Below are 18,132 nucleotides of genomic sequence, written 5' to 3'. Positions count from 1 at the left end.
CGCATCCACGTTCCTGAAGAGGTCAAGCAAGGAATCAGAGTGGAGCAAGCGACGGCATGGCTCATGGCTCATGTTGATGGCTCATGAGAGCAACCAAGGTCGTACCGCTTGCGCGGGAATGCGTACAGTAAGCAGGCAGGTACGTATGTTGCAGGTCACCCTCCCCAGCACACCACTCATGGTCCCGTCGGTCAAGCAAGCGAGAATTGTCTAGAGAAAATGAGTTGAGTTCCTTGAGAGTTGAGCTTGTACGAGTAACGGCTAATAATGAAAGGGACAATCCGGCCGGTTTGAACGAGAAGCTTCGTGCCAACACGGAGCCATGTTTCCTGAGTGAAATCTTAATAATAGCAGTCCAATATGATCGATCCTCTTCTTACACTGTACCATTCTCCAAAGTCCAGGGGGTCGAGGTGAAGGTTTTGCTGCGTAGGGGGCCCCAGGGGCGCATTCATCCCCTTCCATCTCAGCCGCCATTCGCAAGCAGTCCGCCCTCCGCCTCCTCGCCTCTTTCCTCTCCTGGGAAAGAGCGTACCTATCCCTTGGACAAGGAGACTGGCAAGGCCCCCGCCCACTGTACAGTGCCTAAGCTGCACCGGCCCAGTCCTGCCTGCGTGCTCTCTTTCGGCACAGTACAGGGCAATTCCCAGGGCGTCCCAGGGGCGACTTGTGAACGAATGCTCCATGGGCCGGGGGGGCTGAAAATGCAGCGGATGAGTGGTAGGTTCCAGCACCCGAAAGACCCCCGCTGTTTAGCGGGCTTGGATGGAGATTGGGGAGGAGTGGAGGGGAGGAGAGGAGAGGGTGAGGGTTCAGCATGGAGCGGCGGGCGGGTGGGGGGGCGTGTGGTCCAGGTTCTTTGCAGGGCGTACAGGAAGGGAATGGAAGGCACCTCACCTCACCTCACCCAGCTAGCACGGGCGGGCAAAGCACGTAAACCAGGGTCGTCGCTGGGTGCGGTGTCAGCTGGAGGGCGCCACGACGGCCCTGGTCTAGCACGTCTAAGCAGGTTGAGTAGACGCCCGCGACCTCGCAAAGCCCCCGTTGACCTGCTGGTGATACCGGGTCTTTGTATGGGACTACCAGGCAAGCTGCAGGTATCGCGATACATGGCCGGGCTGTACCTGCCTAGAGTACCTTCCTACCTACCTTACCTCTGGGCACACGGCGCAACCTGGCCCACGGCCGGGCGGGTGTGCGTGTGCGATGTCTGAGAGAGGAAGCGACACTCGGCCAACGGAACGGCAGCCCATGGCATGGCTTCATGGAGCCAACCTACCCACGGAGTCCAATCCAGGCCAGGGCTTTTCATCAGTCTCCAGAAGGACCATCGACAGGCGCTACCAGGTACATACACCTCTCATCCATGGATGAGTGGATGGGTGGGTGGATGGGGCTACCGGTGGGACACCCCTACTGCTTGCTGCGTGTACGGTACGTCTGCGAGAAACTACGGACCTCCACTACCTACGTTTAGTACCTACAGAGAACGACGACACTACGAACTGAACTACACACGCAACCACCAGCCATGGACTGACTGAGCTCATTCTGTTGACTGCTTCTCTTTTCTACCTCCCCTTCCCTTTCCCTTTTCTTTTTCCTTCCCGTTTAGTTTCCCTTCCTTAATTAACTCGCCTACCCATTCACATCCTCCGTCGTTGTTCAACATCTCCTCTTCCCTCCGAACAACACCAATTGATACACTAGTCCCGGTCACCTCCTACATCCGACGACACTCGAAATACCACGACTACCGCTCTCTCGACCTTAAAGAACCGACCTCGCACCGACTTCCCTCGCCTTCAGCTGGTCTGCTACGTGTTGGGCGGTTTTGTTTTGATCGATAATGGCCCTGGTTTCCTTACAGGCCTATTAAGCAAACGCAGCATCTGGCTCTTGACAAACGCAACCACCACCTCTTCGATTCGAGATACCGCCGCACGTACGTATTCAAGCTCAGCGGGGCCCATTCGATTATCGCCTTGCACAATAGCTATTCTGCGCCGCCGCAACGGTCACCTTTCTAGCTTTGCCCGCACTGGGATTGTGTAGCTGAGAAGGCAACTTTGAAGCTTCACTCCATCTCGCAGGCTAACGCTTGGCGATTGTGATCTTCTGCTTGTGCTGCACCTCCTCGCCGGGACATTCAATTCCCCATGTCGGTTGGCATCTCGATTAACTCGTCCAATTTTCCTCTCTCTCCCATCCACAGCTCCGTCGGTCGGAAAGCAGGCTTCCCTCCCGCGAGCATCAAGCTGCCTCCTCTGACCAACGACGTCAAGCTGCTCGGGAGCGGATTGAGGACTCCCCCATCAGACGAGATGAGCACTGTTTTCCAACCTCAGCTGGCTTCTTACGATAGCCATGCTATGCACAACTATCCTGCTGCAGTACCTCAAGCTGCCCGGGCAACCGCCGCTATGAACGAGACGAGGGGCTCTCAATACTACCGCTATCCCTCCGCCCAACCTCAACAACCACAACAGCAACCCCAGGCCCATCATGGCCACTACTCCTATCAGCAGCAGCACGAACTCCATCCCGTCCCTCACGCCTCTCAGTCCCGAAACGGTTCCGTCTCCTCCGCAACGCAGTCGATTTGCTCTTCTCGACAAACACTCCGACCCTTGTCACCATCTTCTACATCAACCATGACACGGAGCAAGGACGAACCTGAATCGCTGGTCTCTCACAGCCTGCAGATCCCCAAGTGCATCAGCCCCGCAGGCGGCAATCTCTCAGATTTCGCTGCTCAGGTTGGTTTGTTCATGTCTTCGATTTACGTGCGTGGGCTAACCTGCGTTAGATGACATGTTTGTTCTGGTTTGAGTCGATTGAAGAGCTCAAGCAGGCCGAGACAGTTCGCGCGAGAGGTCCCAATGCCATCATCTCCCGGCTCCCTACTCTAGCCAAGCCCTACGATCAGTTTCGCAAATGGGTCTACAACGTCCTTTCAACGACCCAAGTGACGCAAAATGTCATCCTGCTAGCCCTGCTGTTTATTTACCGGCTCAAGATGTCGACGCCCCAGATCAAGGGGCGCGCAGGAAGCGAATACCGGTTGCTCACAGTTGCCCTCATGCTCGGGAACAAGTGTAAGTGCATTACGACTCTGGACGTGAATTTTGGAAACTGATCTGATATAGTCTTGGACGATAACACATACACGAACAAGACCTGGGCTGAGGTGTCGTGCTTCGCAGTGCAGGAAATCCATGTTATGGAGGTCGAGTTCCTGAGCAACATGCGATACAACTTGGTGGCAACCGAGGACCAGTGGAAGGAGTGGTTGGACAAGCTGGCGTGCTTCCACGAGTACTACGAGCGAGCTACGCGACTGCCAGCGTCACCAATTCTCATCCCTTCGCCAACCAACAAGGCCTATCACTCGCCCATCCCCTCACCGACGGCGATGCAGCCCGCCGTCAACCTCCCTGTCACGCCGACTGTCACGACGAGCAACTTTTCACCCAGCTCGAGCCACTCGGCAAATTGGAACGCCTACCATTCGAATGCCGTCTCCCCGCTCGCTACGAAGCCTAACCTTCAGTTTCCCGTGTCACGAAAGCGCAGCCCCGAGGGCGAGGTTATGGACCACCCTGCGAAGCGAGCTGCTGCCCCTCAGCGAGTCCCGGCCCCTGTCATGGCTCCTGTCAACCCGAGATCCAACGGCATCATGGAGCCGTCCAGACTGCCTGTTCCTCACCTCACTGTGATCACCGAGCAGCCTCAGCCTACGTCGGCACCCTTCACTGGTGGCAACGTCGGCGTCAATGGATATCCTCAGGCGGCACAGCAGGTCGCAGCCACTCCTTCGGTTCACGTCTCTCTCCCTCCACTGCAGACCGGTGTGCGCGCCATGTCGACAGTCTATCCGCCAGCACCCGCGGCTATGGTTCAGCAGCCCCCTCTGTCTACTACGACGGCTGTTACCTTGTCCCAAGGTGGCTTTCCTTCTCACGCTCCGGCCAACTTTGGCACTCCTGCGAGACACACCAGCCCCGGGCGCCTTGTCCCATTCAACTCTTCACCAGTGCCCGACCAGTACAGCCAGGCTTCGACTGTTCACACCCCAATCGCACATACACCTATCTCGAACTCGCCGAGTGTCTACCTGCAGCAGCGACCTAGTCCGTACAAGCCTGTTCGTCACGTAAACACACTCCTGTACCCGCCTCCCTCGGCCTCGCTGGAGCAGTATCACCTCTCAGTACCAGTTCCTCCGAACCAGATGCACTATCAACCTCTGGGACGGCGCAACGACCTTCGGACTGGTATCGTGCCTGAGTTCCTCGTCTACAACCGCGGCCAGCCCCAGCACCAGGCGATTCCGCATCACGGCCTTCAAGGGCACTACCCGTCTTAGGGATGGCGGGATTACCCTTCGACTGGCTTTGAGTCAACTGGAGTTACTCGACTCCAAACTTCTTTCTAAGGATTTGACAGACTTTGATGTGCGGGGACGGGGTCGAATCAAATTCTCTCAATCCTCTTTCTGTTTTGCTTTTCGTCACTAGACTTTTTTGTTGTATTTAACCGAAATTATGGATGCATGGCCCAGGCGTTTAGGAAGGAAAGGAATCAGGCCTGGCAAGGCTCAGCAGGCCACCGGAACAGGGACTTCATAGGGAAAGGATCGAGGCATTAAGGATCATGGATGCATTTTTCTTGGCGTTATGTGGCTTTTGGGTGATGGACCTGGTGAAAGCCACTCGAGGCTGAAATGAATGGCACTCGGGGAAGTGCATTTGCGATGCGTCTGGCTGTCTGGAGTCGCAGCTCTCAGATCACGCAAGATATCCATCATGGTTGGATCTCCTCTTGTAACGCCTGCGGAGGCATGGCGTTTCAATAGACGCAATGGAATGGTCAGCAATGACGGGACTTAGAATAGATGAGACATGGAAAGTCAATTGATGACCCTGCCGAGAGCGGTTGATTACCCAAAGCTTTGGAGTTAAATCTTGCTTGTGATGCGACGTGCGGCTGTACTTTAGTAATTTGTTGGGAAAATGTAGAATGCCTTGCTTCATGTCATGATTGTTGTGGGTTTAAGTTTTAGCATCCGTGTCCATGGGAGGGAAAGGGATAAGGATATAGAAAAGTCATACTGTTAGCCGGAGGCATAACTGTCTGAAATCATTGTTTTCTGTATTGTTCAAGACATTAACAGGGGCAAAAAGACGTAGCTCAATGTTGAACAATGCTCCACAATGCTCCAAGTACATCGCCCAAGGAAGTGGTACAATCTGGCATATGATTACTCGTGTAGTTATGACGCTGCTGAGCGTTCATGGGAAAATACATATATCCTTTACAGGAACCTAAAGTTGCATCAATGTTGCAGACTTCAGACAACCAAAGTTTCGCCTCTGTCTTCATTGCTCAGTTTAATTTGATGATAGCCCATCTCATTTCATTCGCGAACAATCGCAGCTGGAGTGAACAATCCATCAATGGGCAAACGCGGGTAAAGTGGGTCGTGAATGGACGACTCGAACGTCGTATCCACTTTAGCGTCAATCACCACAAGGATGGAAGAAGCTACGTACCTTCTGCGAACATGGCTCTTTCCGCTTTCCACGGCAACCACCGAAATCAAGGAAGTCAGCCAATCACTAATCTCACCAGCCACGTCCCTGCGCCTTAGTTCCCACCCGTGCCACTTTGACTTGCGCCTGCCCACAACGACGGCACAGCAACCAGAACCTGCCCGTCTCCTCAGTCTCTCCCGGCGCCTCGTCCATTCTCTTCCCCAGCCAAAGCCTGGCAGCGTCAGCAGAGGCACTCGACAGCTCTGCTACACATTCGCTCTTGACCATCTTCCCAGTATCGCTTCCGAATATTCTTCCGTTTTCCGACCATCTCTTGTTTAGACCCGGTTCTCTCTCATTTTTAGCCTATCCGCTGTGGTGGAAAGAAAGGGGCGGCGCGAAGCCACGGACGAGACATTTGGCCCTGGGACGACCAACCACCGACAGACCGATACCCTTCTGCGCCGTTAAGGGACGCGATTGCATTCCAATCCCGAACGAGGCCCCTTTTACTACTTCCCTTGATCTCGCCCTCGACGCCGTGACGATTGACGGCTGGTTTGGCGATTGGTTCTGCGGAGGATTTGGACGACTCGACGACAACCTCGACGACGACGGCCCCTTCGAGAGGGATACGGACGCCGACGATCTGTTGGGTCATAGTCTCGTTGCGTCGCTCGTTTTTGGACGGCATATGCCCCTCGACCCTCTCGTTGTCCTTTAATAGGCGATACCCTACGATCCTCCCGACGACCACCGGCCTGCGAGCCTGATCCGCCCATCATGTCCTCCTTCGGCGACTTTAGGTTCATCTGCGAGATTGCCCCTCTGCCATTATGCGCACAAGTCGGTCCTGTCATCGAGGCCTCTGGCCGCGTGGGCATTGAGCCCGAATGCTATGCCCGCAACATCGAGCTCGCCAACACCATCATCTTTGAAGGCGCCGCCTCCGTTATGCACATCGTCGCCCTCATCATGACCGTCATCATGATTCTCCACGTGCGAAGCAAGTTTACTGCTGTCGGACGCAAGGAGATTCTCAGCTTCTTCTACCTGTACATGCTGCTGACCGCTGTGTCCCTCATTGTCGACGCCGGTGTGGCCCCTCCTGGCAGCGACCCGTACCCGTACTTTGTTAGTGTACAGAACGGACTCAGCAGCGCTGTTATCACTTGTCTACTCATCAACGGATTTGTCGGTTTTCAGCTGTACGAAGACGGCACACCCCTGTCAGTGTGGATGTTACGTGTCTGCTCCCTGGTTGCCTTTGCCATCAGTTTCCTCGTTTCGCTGGCAACGTTTAAGAGCTGGGCCGGACTCGGGCCCAACAAGACTATTGGCCTTTTCGTTGTTCTCTACCTCCTCAACGCGATCCAGCTCTTCGTGTATGTGGCTATGCAGATTCTGCTGGTGACGAGAACGCTGCAGGATCGCTGGCCCCTTGGAGATATCGCCTTCGGTATCTTCTTCTTTGTTGCTGGACAGGTTCTCCTTTATGCATTCAGCGCCAAGATTTGTGTCGCTATTAGCCACTACATTGACGGTCTGTTCCTTGCAACTGTATGCAACTTGTTGGGCGTTATGATGGTTTACAAGGTATGTCTCGATCAAAAGGGAAGCTTTCACTATAGAACACTGCTAACATTGGATAGTACTGGGATTCGATTACCAAAGAGGATCTCGAATTCTCGGTGGGCACAAGGATGAACAACTGGGAGGTCAAGGAGCTGTTGCCCGAGGAGGAGCGCAGGGCAACTGTCTTCTCGGAAGATCCCTACGGCCACTCAAGCTCATATGATCTGCCCTATTCACCAAGCGCAGCACGATACTCGGCCAAGTACTAAACGCTTCGACCTTGATGCGACCTTGATGCCAGTAACGAGATTTCTTTCCCACATTATTTCTTCGACGCCTGAAGCGCATTCATCTGACCCCGAAACCGCGGAGGAATGGGTTCTGGGCACAAACTGTTTTTTGGACTTCCTTTTTACATTGCGTGGCGTTTTCAATGGATCATACCTGAGGTACGGTGGTCGGACTTTGGCGGGCAACCGGCGGTAAACGAAAACTGGGGTGGATGAGATCAACAAGCAGAAGGAGAAGGGGTGAGGCAAGCGAGCAAGGCATGATAATACGTGGGCTGCATTAACAGCCGGGATGATGGGATGAGATGAGGGTCTTAGCGACAAGTAGTTATTAGTGACTCTTGCATACAGTATATACATATAGTTTATATAACCTATAACATAACGACCGTGTCAGTAATTACCAATGCTTCAGGTGGTTCTGGTGGCGGCTGGAATAAGGATCGTGTAAATGAGCCATGCCATCCCTGATGGGAATACGACGTTGATGGATCCATACTACATAGTGATGAGTGGGACGGGCGACAGATAGATGGTTCTGACTCGAGTGCATATGATGTGCAGTAGAGGTCGTTTCGTAGCAAATAGAAACGAGACGGACTCGAGTAAGGTTCGTGTTTCCAAGGAAGGGTTCGCGAGTGAATAGCCACGAATAGCTTGGCAAAAGGTGCGTCATCCGTTACCAATGATAGGCACCTCGAGCTGGGTTGGCTGGTATTTGTCACGGGTTGAGTGCCCACTCGGCGGCGCTCTCCGACACATTTCAGCTAGGTAGGGGGGATACGAACGATAGTTGGTTGTGGTCGGCGATAAGAATGAGAAAGGACGGAATGCTAACCGCGGATTTGCACAGCTAGTGAGCGTCAAGCAGACTTATTCCGCGTGGCGCACATGGGGATGCAGGACAGGAACCCGAGTAATATTGGCAGGATCTCTGCATGCATAGGCGTGAGGTGTATCCGTACTTTACTGTACCAGATCAATTCAATGAGCGAACCGAGGGCGTGACGAGACTATCGCGCCAGGCTGGGACGCCACAAAGACAGGGGAGGCGTGGGGATCCATCTGTTGGTACTGTACGGTGCTGTACTGTACTGTACTGGGCTGGGCTAGGTTGGTTGGTGGTATAGCGGGAGAGGAGAAAAAAAAAGGGTGGGAACATGGTCAGCTGGCATTGGATTGGATTGTTGGCTGCTTGTTTCCTCGGGGGCGGCTCTCTTTTGGATGTGGATGCGGACGAGATGGATGGATGGGATGGGGCCTCAGTTCAACTTTACGGTGAAATGGGTGACTGATTGGACCGTGAGTGTTTCCAAATACGACGCACTCACTCTGGAGCGAGCTTTCTCCCCAGCGAGAGTTGAATCATATTGGAGGTCTCCATATATCCGGTTTCGCGTGTGCGCACACACGCTAGGTACGTTGTCTCCGCCCCGTATCAGCAATTTTTGGCCCATTTGTACATACCTAGGCTAAATAATTGATACTCTGTTCACATGAACGCAAATGCAGGTGCAGGGTCAAAGAGAGAAGCCGATCAGAGTGGACGTGACACTTGGACTCTCTCCCCCGTATCGTTGCATCTCCCTCAAATCTCGCGTCTATCCAGGGCGCCACAAAGGTGCTTTGCCCCAAATTGCCTCGCCTAGGTGAGAGGTACTCTCCTTCCTCCTTTGCGGCATCGGTTGCTTATAGTCTCCTCGCACGTGATGATACACTAGTTCCAAAGAGGACGGTGGTGACAAGCAAGGGGGGGTGGCCTGTCGGCTTTTTACGTTTCGCTTGATGCGTTGCTGGGCTCGGTACCCGTCCGCTGGTAAAGAGGTCGCCGGGTATCCATGGCTCGCAGCTGGGGGTACCTAATGCGTCGATATCTACACTGTACGGTTTGCCCGTTGAGGGAAGAAGCATGGAGCTGAGCGAGGGAGAGGGAGAGACCGAGCCTGGGCAAAGATAAAAGAAACAAGATGAGGACCGGGGTGCATGCTTTTGCACACATGGTTGATGCATGATTGGCGTGCTTAAAATCGATGGCGAAAGATGCCATGCGACAGCGTTTTGGCATTTCCTTCGAGGCCAAAAAAGCCCGAGGCTCTCTCAATGGCCAGCTAAAACAAGGGTATGGGGGGGCGTCTAGCCGTGAAAAACAACCGAGAGCGAGCGAGTAAGCAAAGGAAGGGAAGGAAAAAAAAAAAAAGATACATTGCCCATCCCATATGTCGAGCCAAGCAAAAGTACAGTGCCAACTAACCGCGATTGTATCAGTTACGTACCTTGCGTCCTGGCTTCCATACCTGGCCTTAGTAGCCTTTTTCTATTCCGCATTCACACGTAAATCCTCTCTTCTCATTTGACCCATGGTTTCGGTTGGCCGAGAAGTTTAGTACCTAGCAGCAGCAGCTGGCACTGGCACTGGCAGTCCAGTCCTTCCTCACTGACGCCTTCCCTCCTAACCACAACCTTACTAAACTTATCTCTCTTTTTCCTTTTCGCCTTTTTTCTTTCCCTTTCTGCATCTCCTCTTCGACGGGATCCCTCCCACACACTTTTTCCTTTACTCTCTCTCAAGGTGCATCCGGCCAAGCTTATCCGCCTATAGGCTTTCTGTCTGAAGCCTATTTTTTTTTCTTCCTTCTTACTTTTTCCCTTAATTATCTCCCTCCTTCCTTCCGACTCCGACCCCGATTTTCTCGCCTTTTTTATTCCGTCATCTCACCCACCAAAAAGGCCTATCGCCGCGCCGCAATCCCTATCCAGCCCACGCCTTTTCTTGACTACCTATCACCAGGCAACAAATTGCGCGCCACGGTCGTGCAACGTTCCACGCAACGCGTCCGCGTTCTTCACAATCAATTTCCACCATCGCAGCGATCGCTCTCTCTATCGCGTCCTCGGTTTCACCACCTTCTTCTGGTTCGCTTGTACCCGCTTACCTCTTTTTTTTTCCTGATCTCTTTTCCCTCCTCAGGCTCCCTTTGTTTCCGCGCCCCTCGAGCAAGTCAGGAAACAAGGTGCGCTCCAAACCAGGGGGTGTGGCCCACGGCGCAGAGTGTGGGCTCATTTGCGCGACCGGGGGTGGTGGAAGCGATTTCGAAAAAGGGTCTGACTGTTGGGTTGAGCCCGGTTTTTTCCAAGACACGCCATTGACGACGCAGGGAAGCAGTCAGGAAGAAGAAAAGAGAGAGAGAATCAGTCGTGACGACTATCGAGCTTTGCGTGACGATACTCAAGCCGCTTGCCTTCCTTTTTCTCCTTCTCTTGCAGAACTGCACTGCTCGTGGGAGGCGATTGTCATCTTGCGCAAACCTTGGCTACTATCGGTCAATCTGGGTCAATCGGATTGACTTGAGGATCGACACCCTTTTTCGTCCTACGCACCATCCTGCTCCTCATTTCCAATTTCCAACCCATCGCCTCAGCTTGTCCTTTTTAGGCGGTTCGTCCAATTCCCGCCCGCTTTGAGCACGCGCCCCACGACTCTATTTTGGCCCTCGGACCATCGGACTGGAGCCACGGCGATCTTCCAATTCCTCCGAGTCGATCTGGTCTCTCGAACTTTTTTTTTTCCTGGTCTAGGTAGGTAGTGGGACGCCTCGGCCACCTGTAGCTGGGTGGCTCCCTTTCATTTCATCCGCACAAACTCGGTCACGTGCATCCCGAATCTGACCTCGACTCTTCACTTAGACAAACACCATCAATACTCAATTAGATGAACTATCGACAGTTCACTCGCACAAAGTCTCGCTCTTGCTCACAAGACATTGAGGATAACTACTAATTCACACCGGCCCCATATGGCCTCAACAGAGGAAGCTGCCGCCATGGCTGCGCTCCCTCTTGAGGAGCACAAGTCTGTCTGGGACGAGACAGAGCGCAATTTCTGGGCTAAAATTCGTCGCCAACGAGAAGCAGAGAATAGCAAGGCCGAGCAGGAGTATCAGCAATCGGTAACCGAAATGCGAATGAAGCTTAGTGAGCTTACGGGGCGACGGACCGAGCTGACCGAGTCGCAAACCCGCCTGGCTCGAGAACTGGCAAAGGTCGAGGCCGAGCTGGCTCGTGTATCTGAAGAATGCGAGGAGAAGGCAGCTCGACTTGAGTGCATCGAGCAGGATCACCGAAAATCACGACAAGCGCAGGCTGAAAGGCAGCAGGAGATTTGGAGGACGATGCGTCGGTTTTTCAAGGAGAAGAGAGGCGAGGAGCTGGGTTCCGAGGATTCTGAGGACCCTGACGCGGAACAGTTTCTTCTTCCCGAGGATATGCCAGGCCTGTCCATGACGAATGGAGCCTCTACTCGACCAAACACCGCCGACGGTCTCACGGAGGCGACAAGTGTTCAGCCCACTGATGGAGAGAGCATGGAAGGCATTGAGCATCACGAGAATAACGCCGCCCGCGATACGCCCACGCCCGATGCCATCGTGGACGTTGTCGATGCTGACGGCAATGTCATTGGACCAGTGCAACGGATTGAGCCCTGGAATCAGTGGGTCGAGGGAATCCAAGAACTTGAGATCCTAAGACCCGTCAAGATTCGTCGAGGCCGCCGTTTCAACGACGCACATCTGGCTAGTATCTATGAGCGATCCGAGGCAAAGGGTGTCAAGTGGTTGGCTTGCATGATCCAAGCGACTGGAGAGATCCAAACCAAGCGATGCCATTCATGCGATAAGAATCAAGGGGCATTTGATGATTGCATTATCGTTGGAGGGGACCTGTTCCAGAAGTGCGGTAACTGCGAGTGGAATCGCCAGGGCTGCCATGATGCTTCTGGAGAAACGATTGACATAGTAGCTTCCAGAGAGAGGGCGCGACAACAAAAGGAGTCCAAGGATGCGCAGGCGAGAGTCTCACCAGAACCCGAGGTTCAGACACAGCGCGTTGAGGCTCAAGCAAGACCTGAGCCTACGCCTCAACCTGAACCCCAGCCAGTTCACAGAGTCGAGGAACGTGCCAGACTTCCTTCACACCGGCCATCGCCTCAGCCTGTCCCTCAACAGGCTCCTGAGCGAGTATCTCAACAACCTTACGAACGATCTCCCGAGCGACTACCTCACCGAGTTCCTGAACGAGCTCCTGAACAACTGCCCGAACGAATCCCTGAGCGGCTCCCTGAGCGACTACCCGAGCGGCTCCCTGAACGACTATCTGAGCGACTATCCGAGCGACTACCTGAACGACTGCCTGAGCGACTACCCGAACGTCTTCCTGAACGCATACCTGAACGAATTCCTCCGCAGGGTCCCGAGCATCCTCGCGAACCAGCTCCTCAGCGAGTTATCGAAAGAATTGCAGGACCAGCCTCTGTACCAGTTCTGGAACGTGTTGTAGAGCCAGTTTACAGACCAGTCTACGAGCCTTCACCCGTGCCCTCCAGCCAGCCCACACCGGTGCCCAGACCTGATCTTGCCCCCGAGCGCATGATAGATCCTGTGGTAACGCCTCTACCGCCCATCCAACTCCAACCTAGATCAGAGGCTCCTCGTTCTGCCCTTCCTTCGCATGCCCCCCGCTCCGTTCGCCCCGACATTCTTCAGCCTACTACTGAGTTCGATACCCCCGTGAAGGATACCAGGGCCCACGACGGCTTTCAACCGGCACGCGAGCCAGAGCAGATGCCGACACCTCAAGAGTATCGAGTGACCCCTGGGTTCACCCCGGCCAACGTGAGAAGTCGACCTCCCTCGGCCGAAAAGGAACGACCAACACCAGCGTCCATGCCGATTGAGCCCTCGCCTCAACCAACCGAGTCTCCTCCTTCCGAGGAAGTTCTGGAAGAGATTTCACGCGAAAATCTGGTTCTTAGACACAACGGAGAATATTACACATATCCCGAGTGTGTTGAAGGCGTGCCTCTGGCCAAGGTCGACGAAAGTCATCCCTACTGGGAGTCTAACTGGCCTAACGTGAGAACATTGATCGAGCCTCAGCTGGCTCGATGGCGCGAAAAGCACCAGGCTGCAATCGAGGCCGGCCCCAAGCAAGAGAAGGGTGGGTCGTCAAAGTATCAGATTGGCAGACAGGTCAACCGTGGCATCAAGATCCTCGAGTTTCATGAGACAGGCCCCATTAGCCCATATCAGCTACTCAGCAAGAAGTACACTCAATCAGGAAAGGGTGGTATCACCTCCTACGACACACTGTTCCGTCTATCAGAAACAATGTCAGAACTGGAAAAGTTCAAACTCGACATCGAACCTGTTGAGTGGATGCGCCAGCGCCTCCACGAGTTGATACTGGCTGAAGGACCCAGCTTTAACCTCCCCCGAACGGTTCACGACTTCTACCATGACCCGAAGCTGACTGCACTGCGATATAAGCATGGTTTCAAGAACATTGGAAGGCCCTCAGGGTTGAAAGCGCGTCAGAGCCAAGGTAGTCCCAGCAATACGCCCAAGCCCCTGAAGAAGCGCAAGAGCATGCATTCTGTTGTCAGCACGCCACGCGAGGCTTCTTTTGTCGACCAGTCCCCTCTGGCTAGCCAGATTCCCATGGGCCCCGAAACCCCTTTCAGTACTCATCTGAACAAGAAGCCCAAATACCTGTCGCCTGTTGCGGGTCCGATTCATGACGAGTTTCACTCCGACGCCTGGTCTGACACAGACTCTTGCAGCGGGGGAGAAATCACCAGGGATGACTGGCGACTGTACCAAGTCAAGAACCGATTCTTCACGAGCTCGACTACAGTTACTCAGTACTGGACCTGGCTCCAGTCAGCAGGTTGCTTTCAGCATCAAGTCCTGAAGGACGTTAAGCCCGTTACTTGGGGGCTTTTCAAAGATCACATTGATTTCCACGTTAACCTCGACGAGATTGAGGAACTGGTCTGGAACATTGAGGCGCTCCGCATTCACATTGTCATGAAGAAGGTTAGCGCCAGTACGGATGGGGATAGAGGGCCTCGTGGAGACGTAATGGCGTCTTTCAAGCGGGATCGAACAATGAGACGGTTCCTGTTCTTTTGCCGGGAGAGGGGGGTCAAGATGCTGCGGCAGACAACGTGAGTGCACCCCTATTTTTGTTTTGAGAAGTACAATGCTAACTGGGATGAAGCGAGGAAATTGACCGTCGATGGCAAATGATGAATTCAGAGCTGCTTCAGGATGCCCGCGGCGAGTCGAGCAAGGACTTGGTGGATTAGTTTTGACCCCTGCGAGAAACGCTTGAATCACCCTGATATACCATTGTCCGTCGAGACATGGCACCAAGGTTGTTTACTTGGCCCGTTTATTTGCTTGCTCTATAACGCAACACTTCTGCATAGGGTCAGGTTTAGATCAACAACCAAGGCCTTCAACTACGATCCTCTACGATACCGCTCCTTCGTTTTTCTTACGACTCAACCGCCATTTTCGGCCTTTTGCTTCTCCATGGTCTCTACTAGGAGTGCTCCAGAGAAGATTTTGGCTTTTAACCCAGAGGGTTCAGCGTCGTCACTATCGGGTTGGGAATTAGCACGCGATGGCGGTTCCCTCTTTCGTTCTCTCCTTTACACTGGCTCTTGCTAGTCTACTGATTGCTGATTATTTTCTTGTTGCTTGTTTTCTTCTCTTCTCTTCACGTTATAGAGGGCACCATCCGGAAGCCCATACCAACACTGGAACTTGGACGGATTAGGTGGAATTGACTTTGGCTCGAGGGACTCGGGAACGGGATATGACGGGCCAGACCGGTGGGGAAAAGCGTTTAGGCACTAGTCAAATGGGTCTTTGTGTATGATCTTAAAGTTTTGTCTCTAATAGATTCTAGCGTCGCCTCCCGTCAGTCAGGGGGTGATGTTTTAAGTTACACTCAAGGGACCTTTGCTACTTGTGATATCTCAACAGTTTATGAGACTTGTGGATTATTCCTGACATTGTACGAGTTGTGTATATACGATTTCCAAGTTCCTTTGACCTATCGTTTTCTCAACGTCCGTCCCCCAACTACCCCGACGCTCTGGGTGGCCCTCGCTACTGGCTTGACCTCGCCACTCTCACCCATCATCCGGCTTATCAGCGCAGCTCTACACTCCTCGGCCTTCTCATCGCGGTACTCGAGCTGTGTCGACGGAGGCTCAACCTCCTTAGGTTCTGCCGAGTTGAAGTCGTCGCCCATCATCTCAGCCGGGTCATGCGCAGAACGGGAGGCGACGCTGCTCGCGTTGGAGGCGTTACTGATAGCACGGCCGAGAATCTGGCGCCTGCGAGGCCGCGGGGGAGGGTGCTCGGGATCATCAGAGGTGTGGGAGAGGTTGGAGGTGAGGTTCGGGGTTGTGGTCTCGATGAGGGATGTTAGCTTTGTGGATAGGGCGCGACGCTCGGCGGCTTTAGCGCGGAGCCGAGCTTGTTCTGCGTCTTGCTGCTGTTGCTTCTGTTGTTGTTGCTTTAGCTGCTGGAGACGCTCTTGGTGTGAGTTGTCATGAGCTTCTGTTGTGTCTTGGTGAGTTGTGATGTCCTGGTGTGTGGTTGTGGAGGATTTGCTGGTGGGATCGGAGCGGGTGCGCGGCATGGGTTCTTGTTTCTTTGTAGGGGATGGGGGCTTGTTGAGGTGTTCTGAGGGGACTTCAGCGAGAGGGGTGTCGAAATCGTTGTCCTGAAGGAGGCTTGTGGGAGCGGCTTGATGAGTACGAGCTGTGGCAAAGTCGGCTGAGGTGGTGGAAGCTGCCTCAGGAACTGGGTGAGTAATGCTCTTGCGGTGCGGCTTCTCAGGGGAATCGTGGTCAAAGGCCGTAGTGTCGACTCCTGCGAATGCGGGAGCTTTGGGTATTGCGGGTTTGGCGTTGAAGGGTTCTGAATGAGTGCGTTGTATGGGTTTGCCTAATGGTCTGGGTTGTGCCTCAGGGGCTATCTTCTCCACAGACTTTGGCTTTGGCTTGAGGGTTTCTTCATATCGATTCTTGATCTCAGGGAAGATGAAGTCGTCAATGGGAACCTTGAAGCCGGTGGATATACATTCCCACAGCCAGTCGCCCGACACCACGGGGACGCCCCATCGAAGTGCCATGCGTAGCTTCTCCTTGCGCATAGCAGCGAGAGAACTGCACACCAAGACATCCGTGGTCTTGCGAAAGTCCCCATCAAACTTGGCTCCGAGCTGGACGACGGCACGGGCGACCTGGCTGAGTTCAATGCCAGTGAAGGCGGCACTACATATGACGAGGTTGCTGAAGGCGGGAATAGGAAAGAAAGGAAAAGGTCTGCCGAGGACGTGCTCTGTTGGATCAAAGTAGAGCTTGTTGTGAAGACACTTTTCAATGTAATATTCTGTCACAACATGCAGGTCGTCGTAGGATTCTTGAGGGTGGGTATCTGGTTGAGAGTTTTGAGGGACGATCAGGAAGCGGCCGAGGGGCGGTTGGGGAGTTTTGCCAAGGGCAGCTTCTTGTACTGAAGCACAAATAGAGCCTCCCAGCGTAGCTATTGTCTGTTGGAGAACTGATGTCCGTTGCTCGGTGAAGCCGTGGATATAGAAGTAGCACTTGGCAAAAATGCCCTGGTTTTCTGGGACGATAGGGGCGAGGGGTTGAACTTCGGCGGGTTGAGGTTGTCGAGGTTGGTCCTGGGGCTTTTCTGTCTCTGAATTATTCTCGTGGGCAAACGAGTACTCTCTTGAGGTTGACCGTCCAAGGATATCACCCCAGAGGTTGTTACGCTGTGAGCTGAGCTTCATGCTGGCCGTCTTCCTTAGCTTCCTAGGTCCTTCATCGGCGGCGATCACGGCTGACCTGGAGCGCTTGCTTGCTGTCCTTTTGAGTTCTCTCGTGACCCAAGCTCCCTTTCCTTGCTGCTCGGGCGGTAGTATAGGATCGAATTTGGTCTCCTCCAAGATCATGCCTCGTGCAATGGACTGGTCCAGCCAGGCAAGGGTGACAGGGTGGATGCCCCATTGCCTGGCCGCCTCGTACTTTCTACCCTCGGGTTTGTTGACGATGAGGTGGCTGCACTTCTTCGTGAGGTCCCCGGTGTATTTGCCGCCGTTCGAGGTGATTTTGAGGGCAATCTCGTCCCGCTGCTCGCCAAAGCCCGTGAGACAGATCATCAACGAGTCCCTTCCTGCCTCTCCTTCCTGCGGCTGGACCGAGGGGTCGACACCTCGCTTCTCCAATGGCTTCAGCTGATATTCGGCTTCGAGTTTTCGGTAATCGATCTCGTCGTCGTTCTTCCATAGCTCGCTGAGGGCCTCGATCCAAGCAGCATCCATGGCCTTGATGTCGGGGCGTTCACGGGCAACATGTCGGTATTTGGGCGTGTCATAGTCGCCGACAATGAGGTGGGTAACGTCAGGAGTGAGATCGTACTTGTGGACGCCACCTAGCTCGGAGACCTTGCCAGCGATGGTTGTCTAGGAGCGAGAGGATGTTAGGAAATGCGAGCACATGAGTCGGCACGAGGAGTCTTTGGTTTACTAACACGATGCTCAGCGGGGATGCTCGTACAGCAGACAATGATGCCCTTGAGAGGCTCTGCCGGGTCGATCTGCACATCTTCATCGTCAACAGCGTTGGACGAGGCCATGTTGATTCCTCTGCCAGGGGCGGTTGCTGTGGTGTTGCAACCTGGGGGTTGAAGGTTGTGATAATATTTTCCAGACGCGTTGATAACCGCACCGCGTCAAGTGGTCGCCTACGCCGTGGCCGGATGGACGTCATGACCTGGGGCGGGGGGTAGGTGCTTTTGGGCCTGTGAATCATTTCGCACTGTAGAGAGTATCACTAACTCCCACTGAAGCGGTGAAGTTGGCGTGTT

The 18,132-nt window shown here is 53.9% G+C and overlaps 4 protein-coding genes across 4 annotated transcripts; 3 read left to right on the top strand and 1 right to left on the bottom strand.

The window, feature by feature from the left end:
• Positions 1-2,159: 2,159 nt before the first annotated feature.
• On the top strand, positions 2,160-4,369 carry NCS57_00869100 (uncharacterized protein; the record flags this gene model as incomplete). Its single annotated transcript, XM_053058500.1, has 3 exons — positions 2,160-2,759; positions 2,810-3,098; positions 3,150-4,369. 3 exons carry the CDS (start codon positions 2,160-2,162, stop codon positions 4,367-4,369), a joined length of 2,109 nt encoding a protein of 702 aa, XP_052912331.1.
• Positions 4,370-6,320: 1,951 nt separating this feature from the next.
• Positions 6,321-7,381, top strand: NCS57_00869000 (Chitin synthase export chaperone; the record flags this gene model as incomplete). The annotated part of the gene is made up of 2 exons (XM_053058499.1): positions 6,321-7,133; positions 7,190-7,381. 2 exons carry the CDS (start codon positions 6,321-6,323, stop codon positions 7,379-7,381), a joined length of 1,005 nt encoding a protein of 334 aa, XP_052912330.1.
• A 3,815-nt stretch (positions 7,382-11,196) lies between these two features.
• NCS57_00868900 (uncharacterized protein) lies at positions 11,197-14,546 on the top strand (the record flags this gene model as incomplete). Its single annotated transcript, XM_053058498.1, has 2 exons — positions 11,197-14,405; positions 14,459-14,546. The coding sequence occupies 2 exons, from the start codon at positions 11,197-11,199 to the stop codon at positions 14,544-14,546; spliced, it is 3,297 nt and encodes a 1,098-aa protein (XP_052912329.1).
• A 755-nt stretch (positions 14,547-15,301) lies between these two features.
• On the bottom strand, positions 15,302-17,901 carry NCS57_00868800 (uncharacterized protein; the record flags this gene model as incomplete). Its single annotated transcript, XM_053058497.1, has 2 exons — positions 15,302-17,728; positions 17,797-17,901. 2 exons carry the CDS (start codon positions 17,899-17,901, stop codon positions 15,302-15,304), a joined length of 2,532 nt encoding a protein of 843 aa, XP_052912328.1.
• Between the last annotated feature and the right edge of the window lie 231 nt (positions 17,902-18,132).

The sequence above is a fragment of the Fusarium keratoplasticum genome, chromosome 6 (genome assembly GCF_025433545.1).
Source record: "Fusarium keratoplasticum isolate Fu6.1 chromosome 6, whole genome shotgun sequence".
In the NCBI taxonomy this organism is placed as follows: domain Eukaryota; kingdom Fungi; phylum Ascomycota; class Sordariomycetes; order Hypocreales; family Nectriaceae; genus Fusarium; species Fusarium keratoplasticum.
Note: the sequence above shows the minus strand (reverse complement) of the source record. Positions and strands in the feature narration are given on the sequence as shown.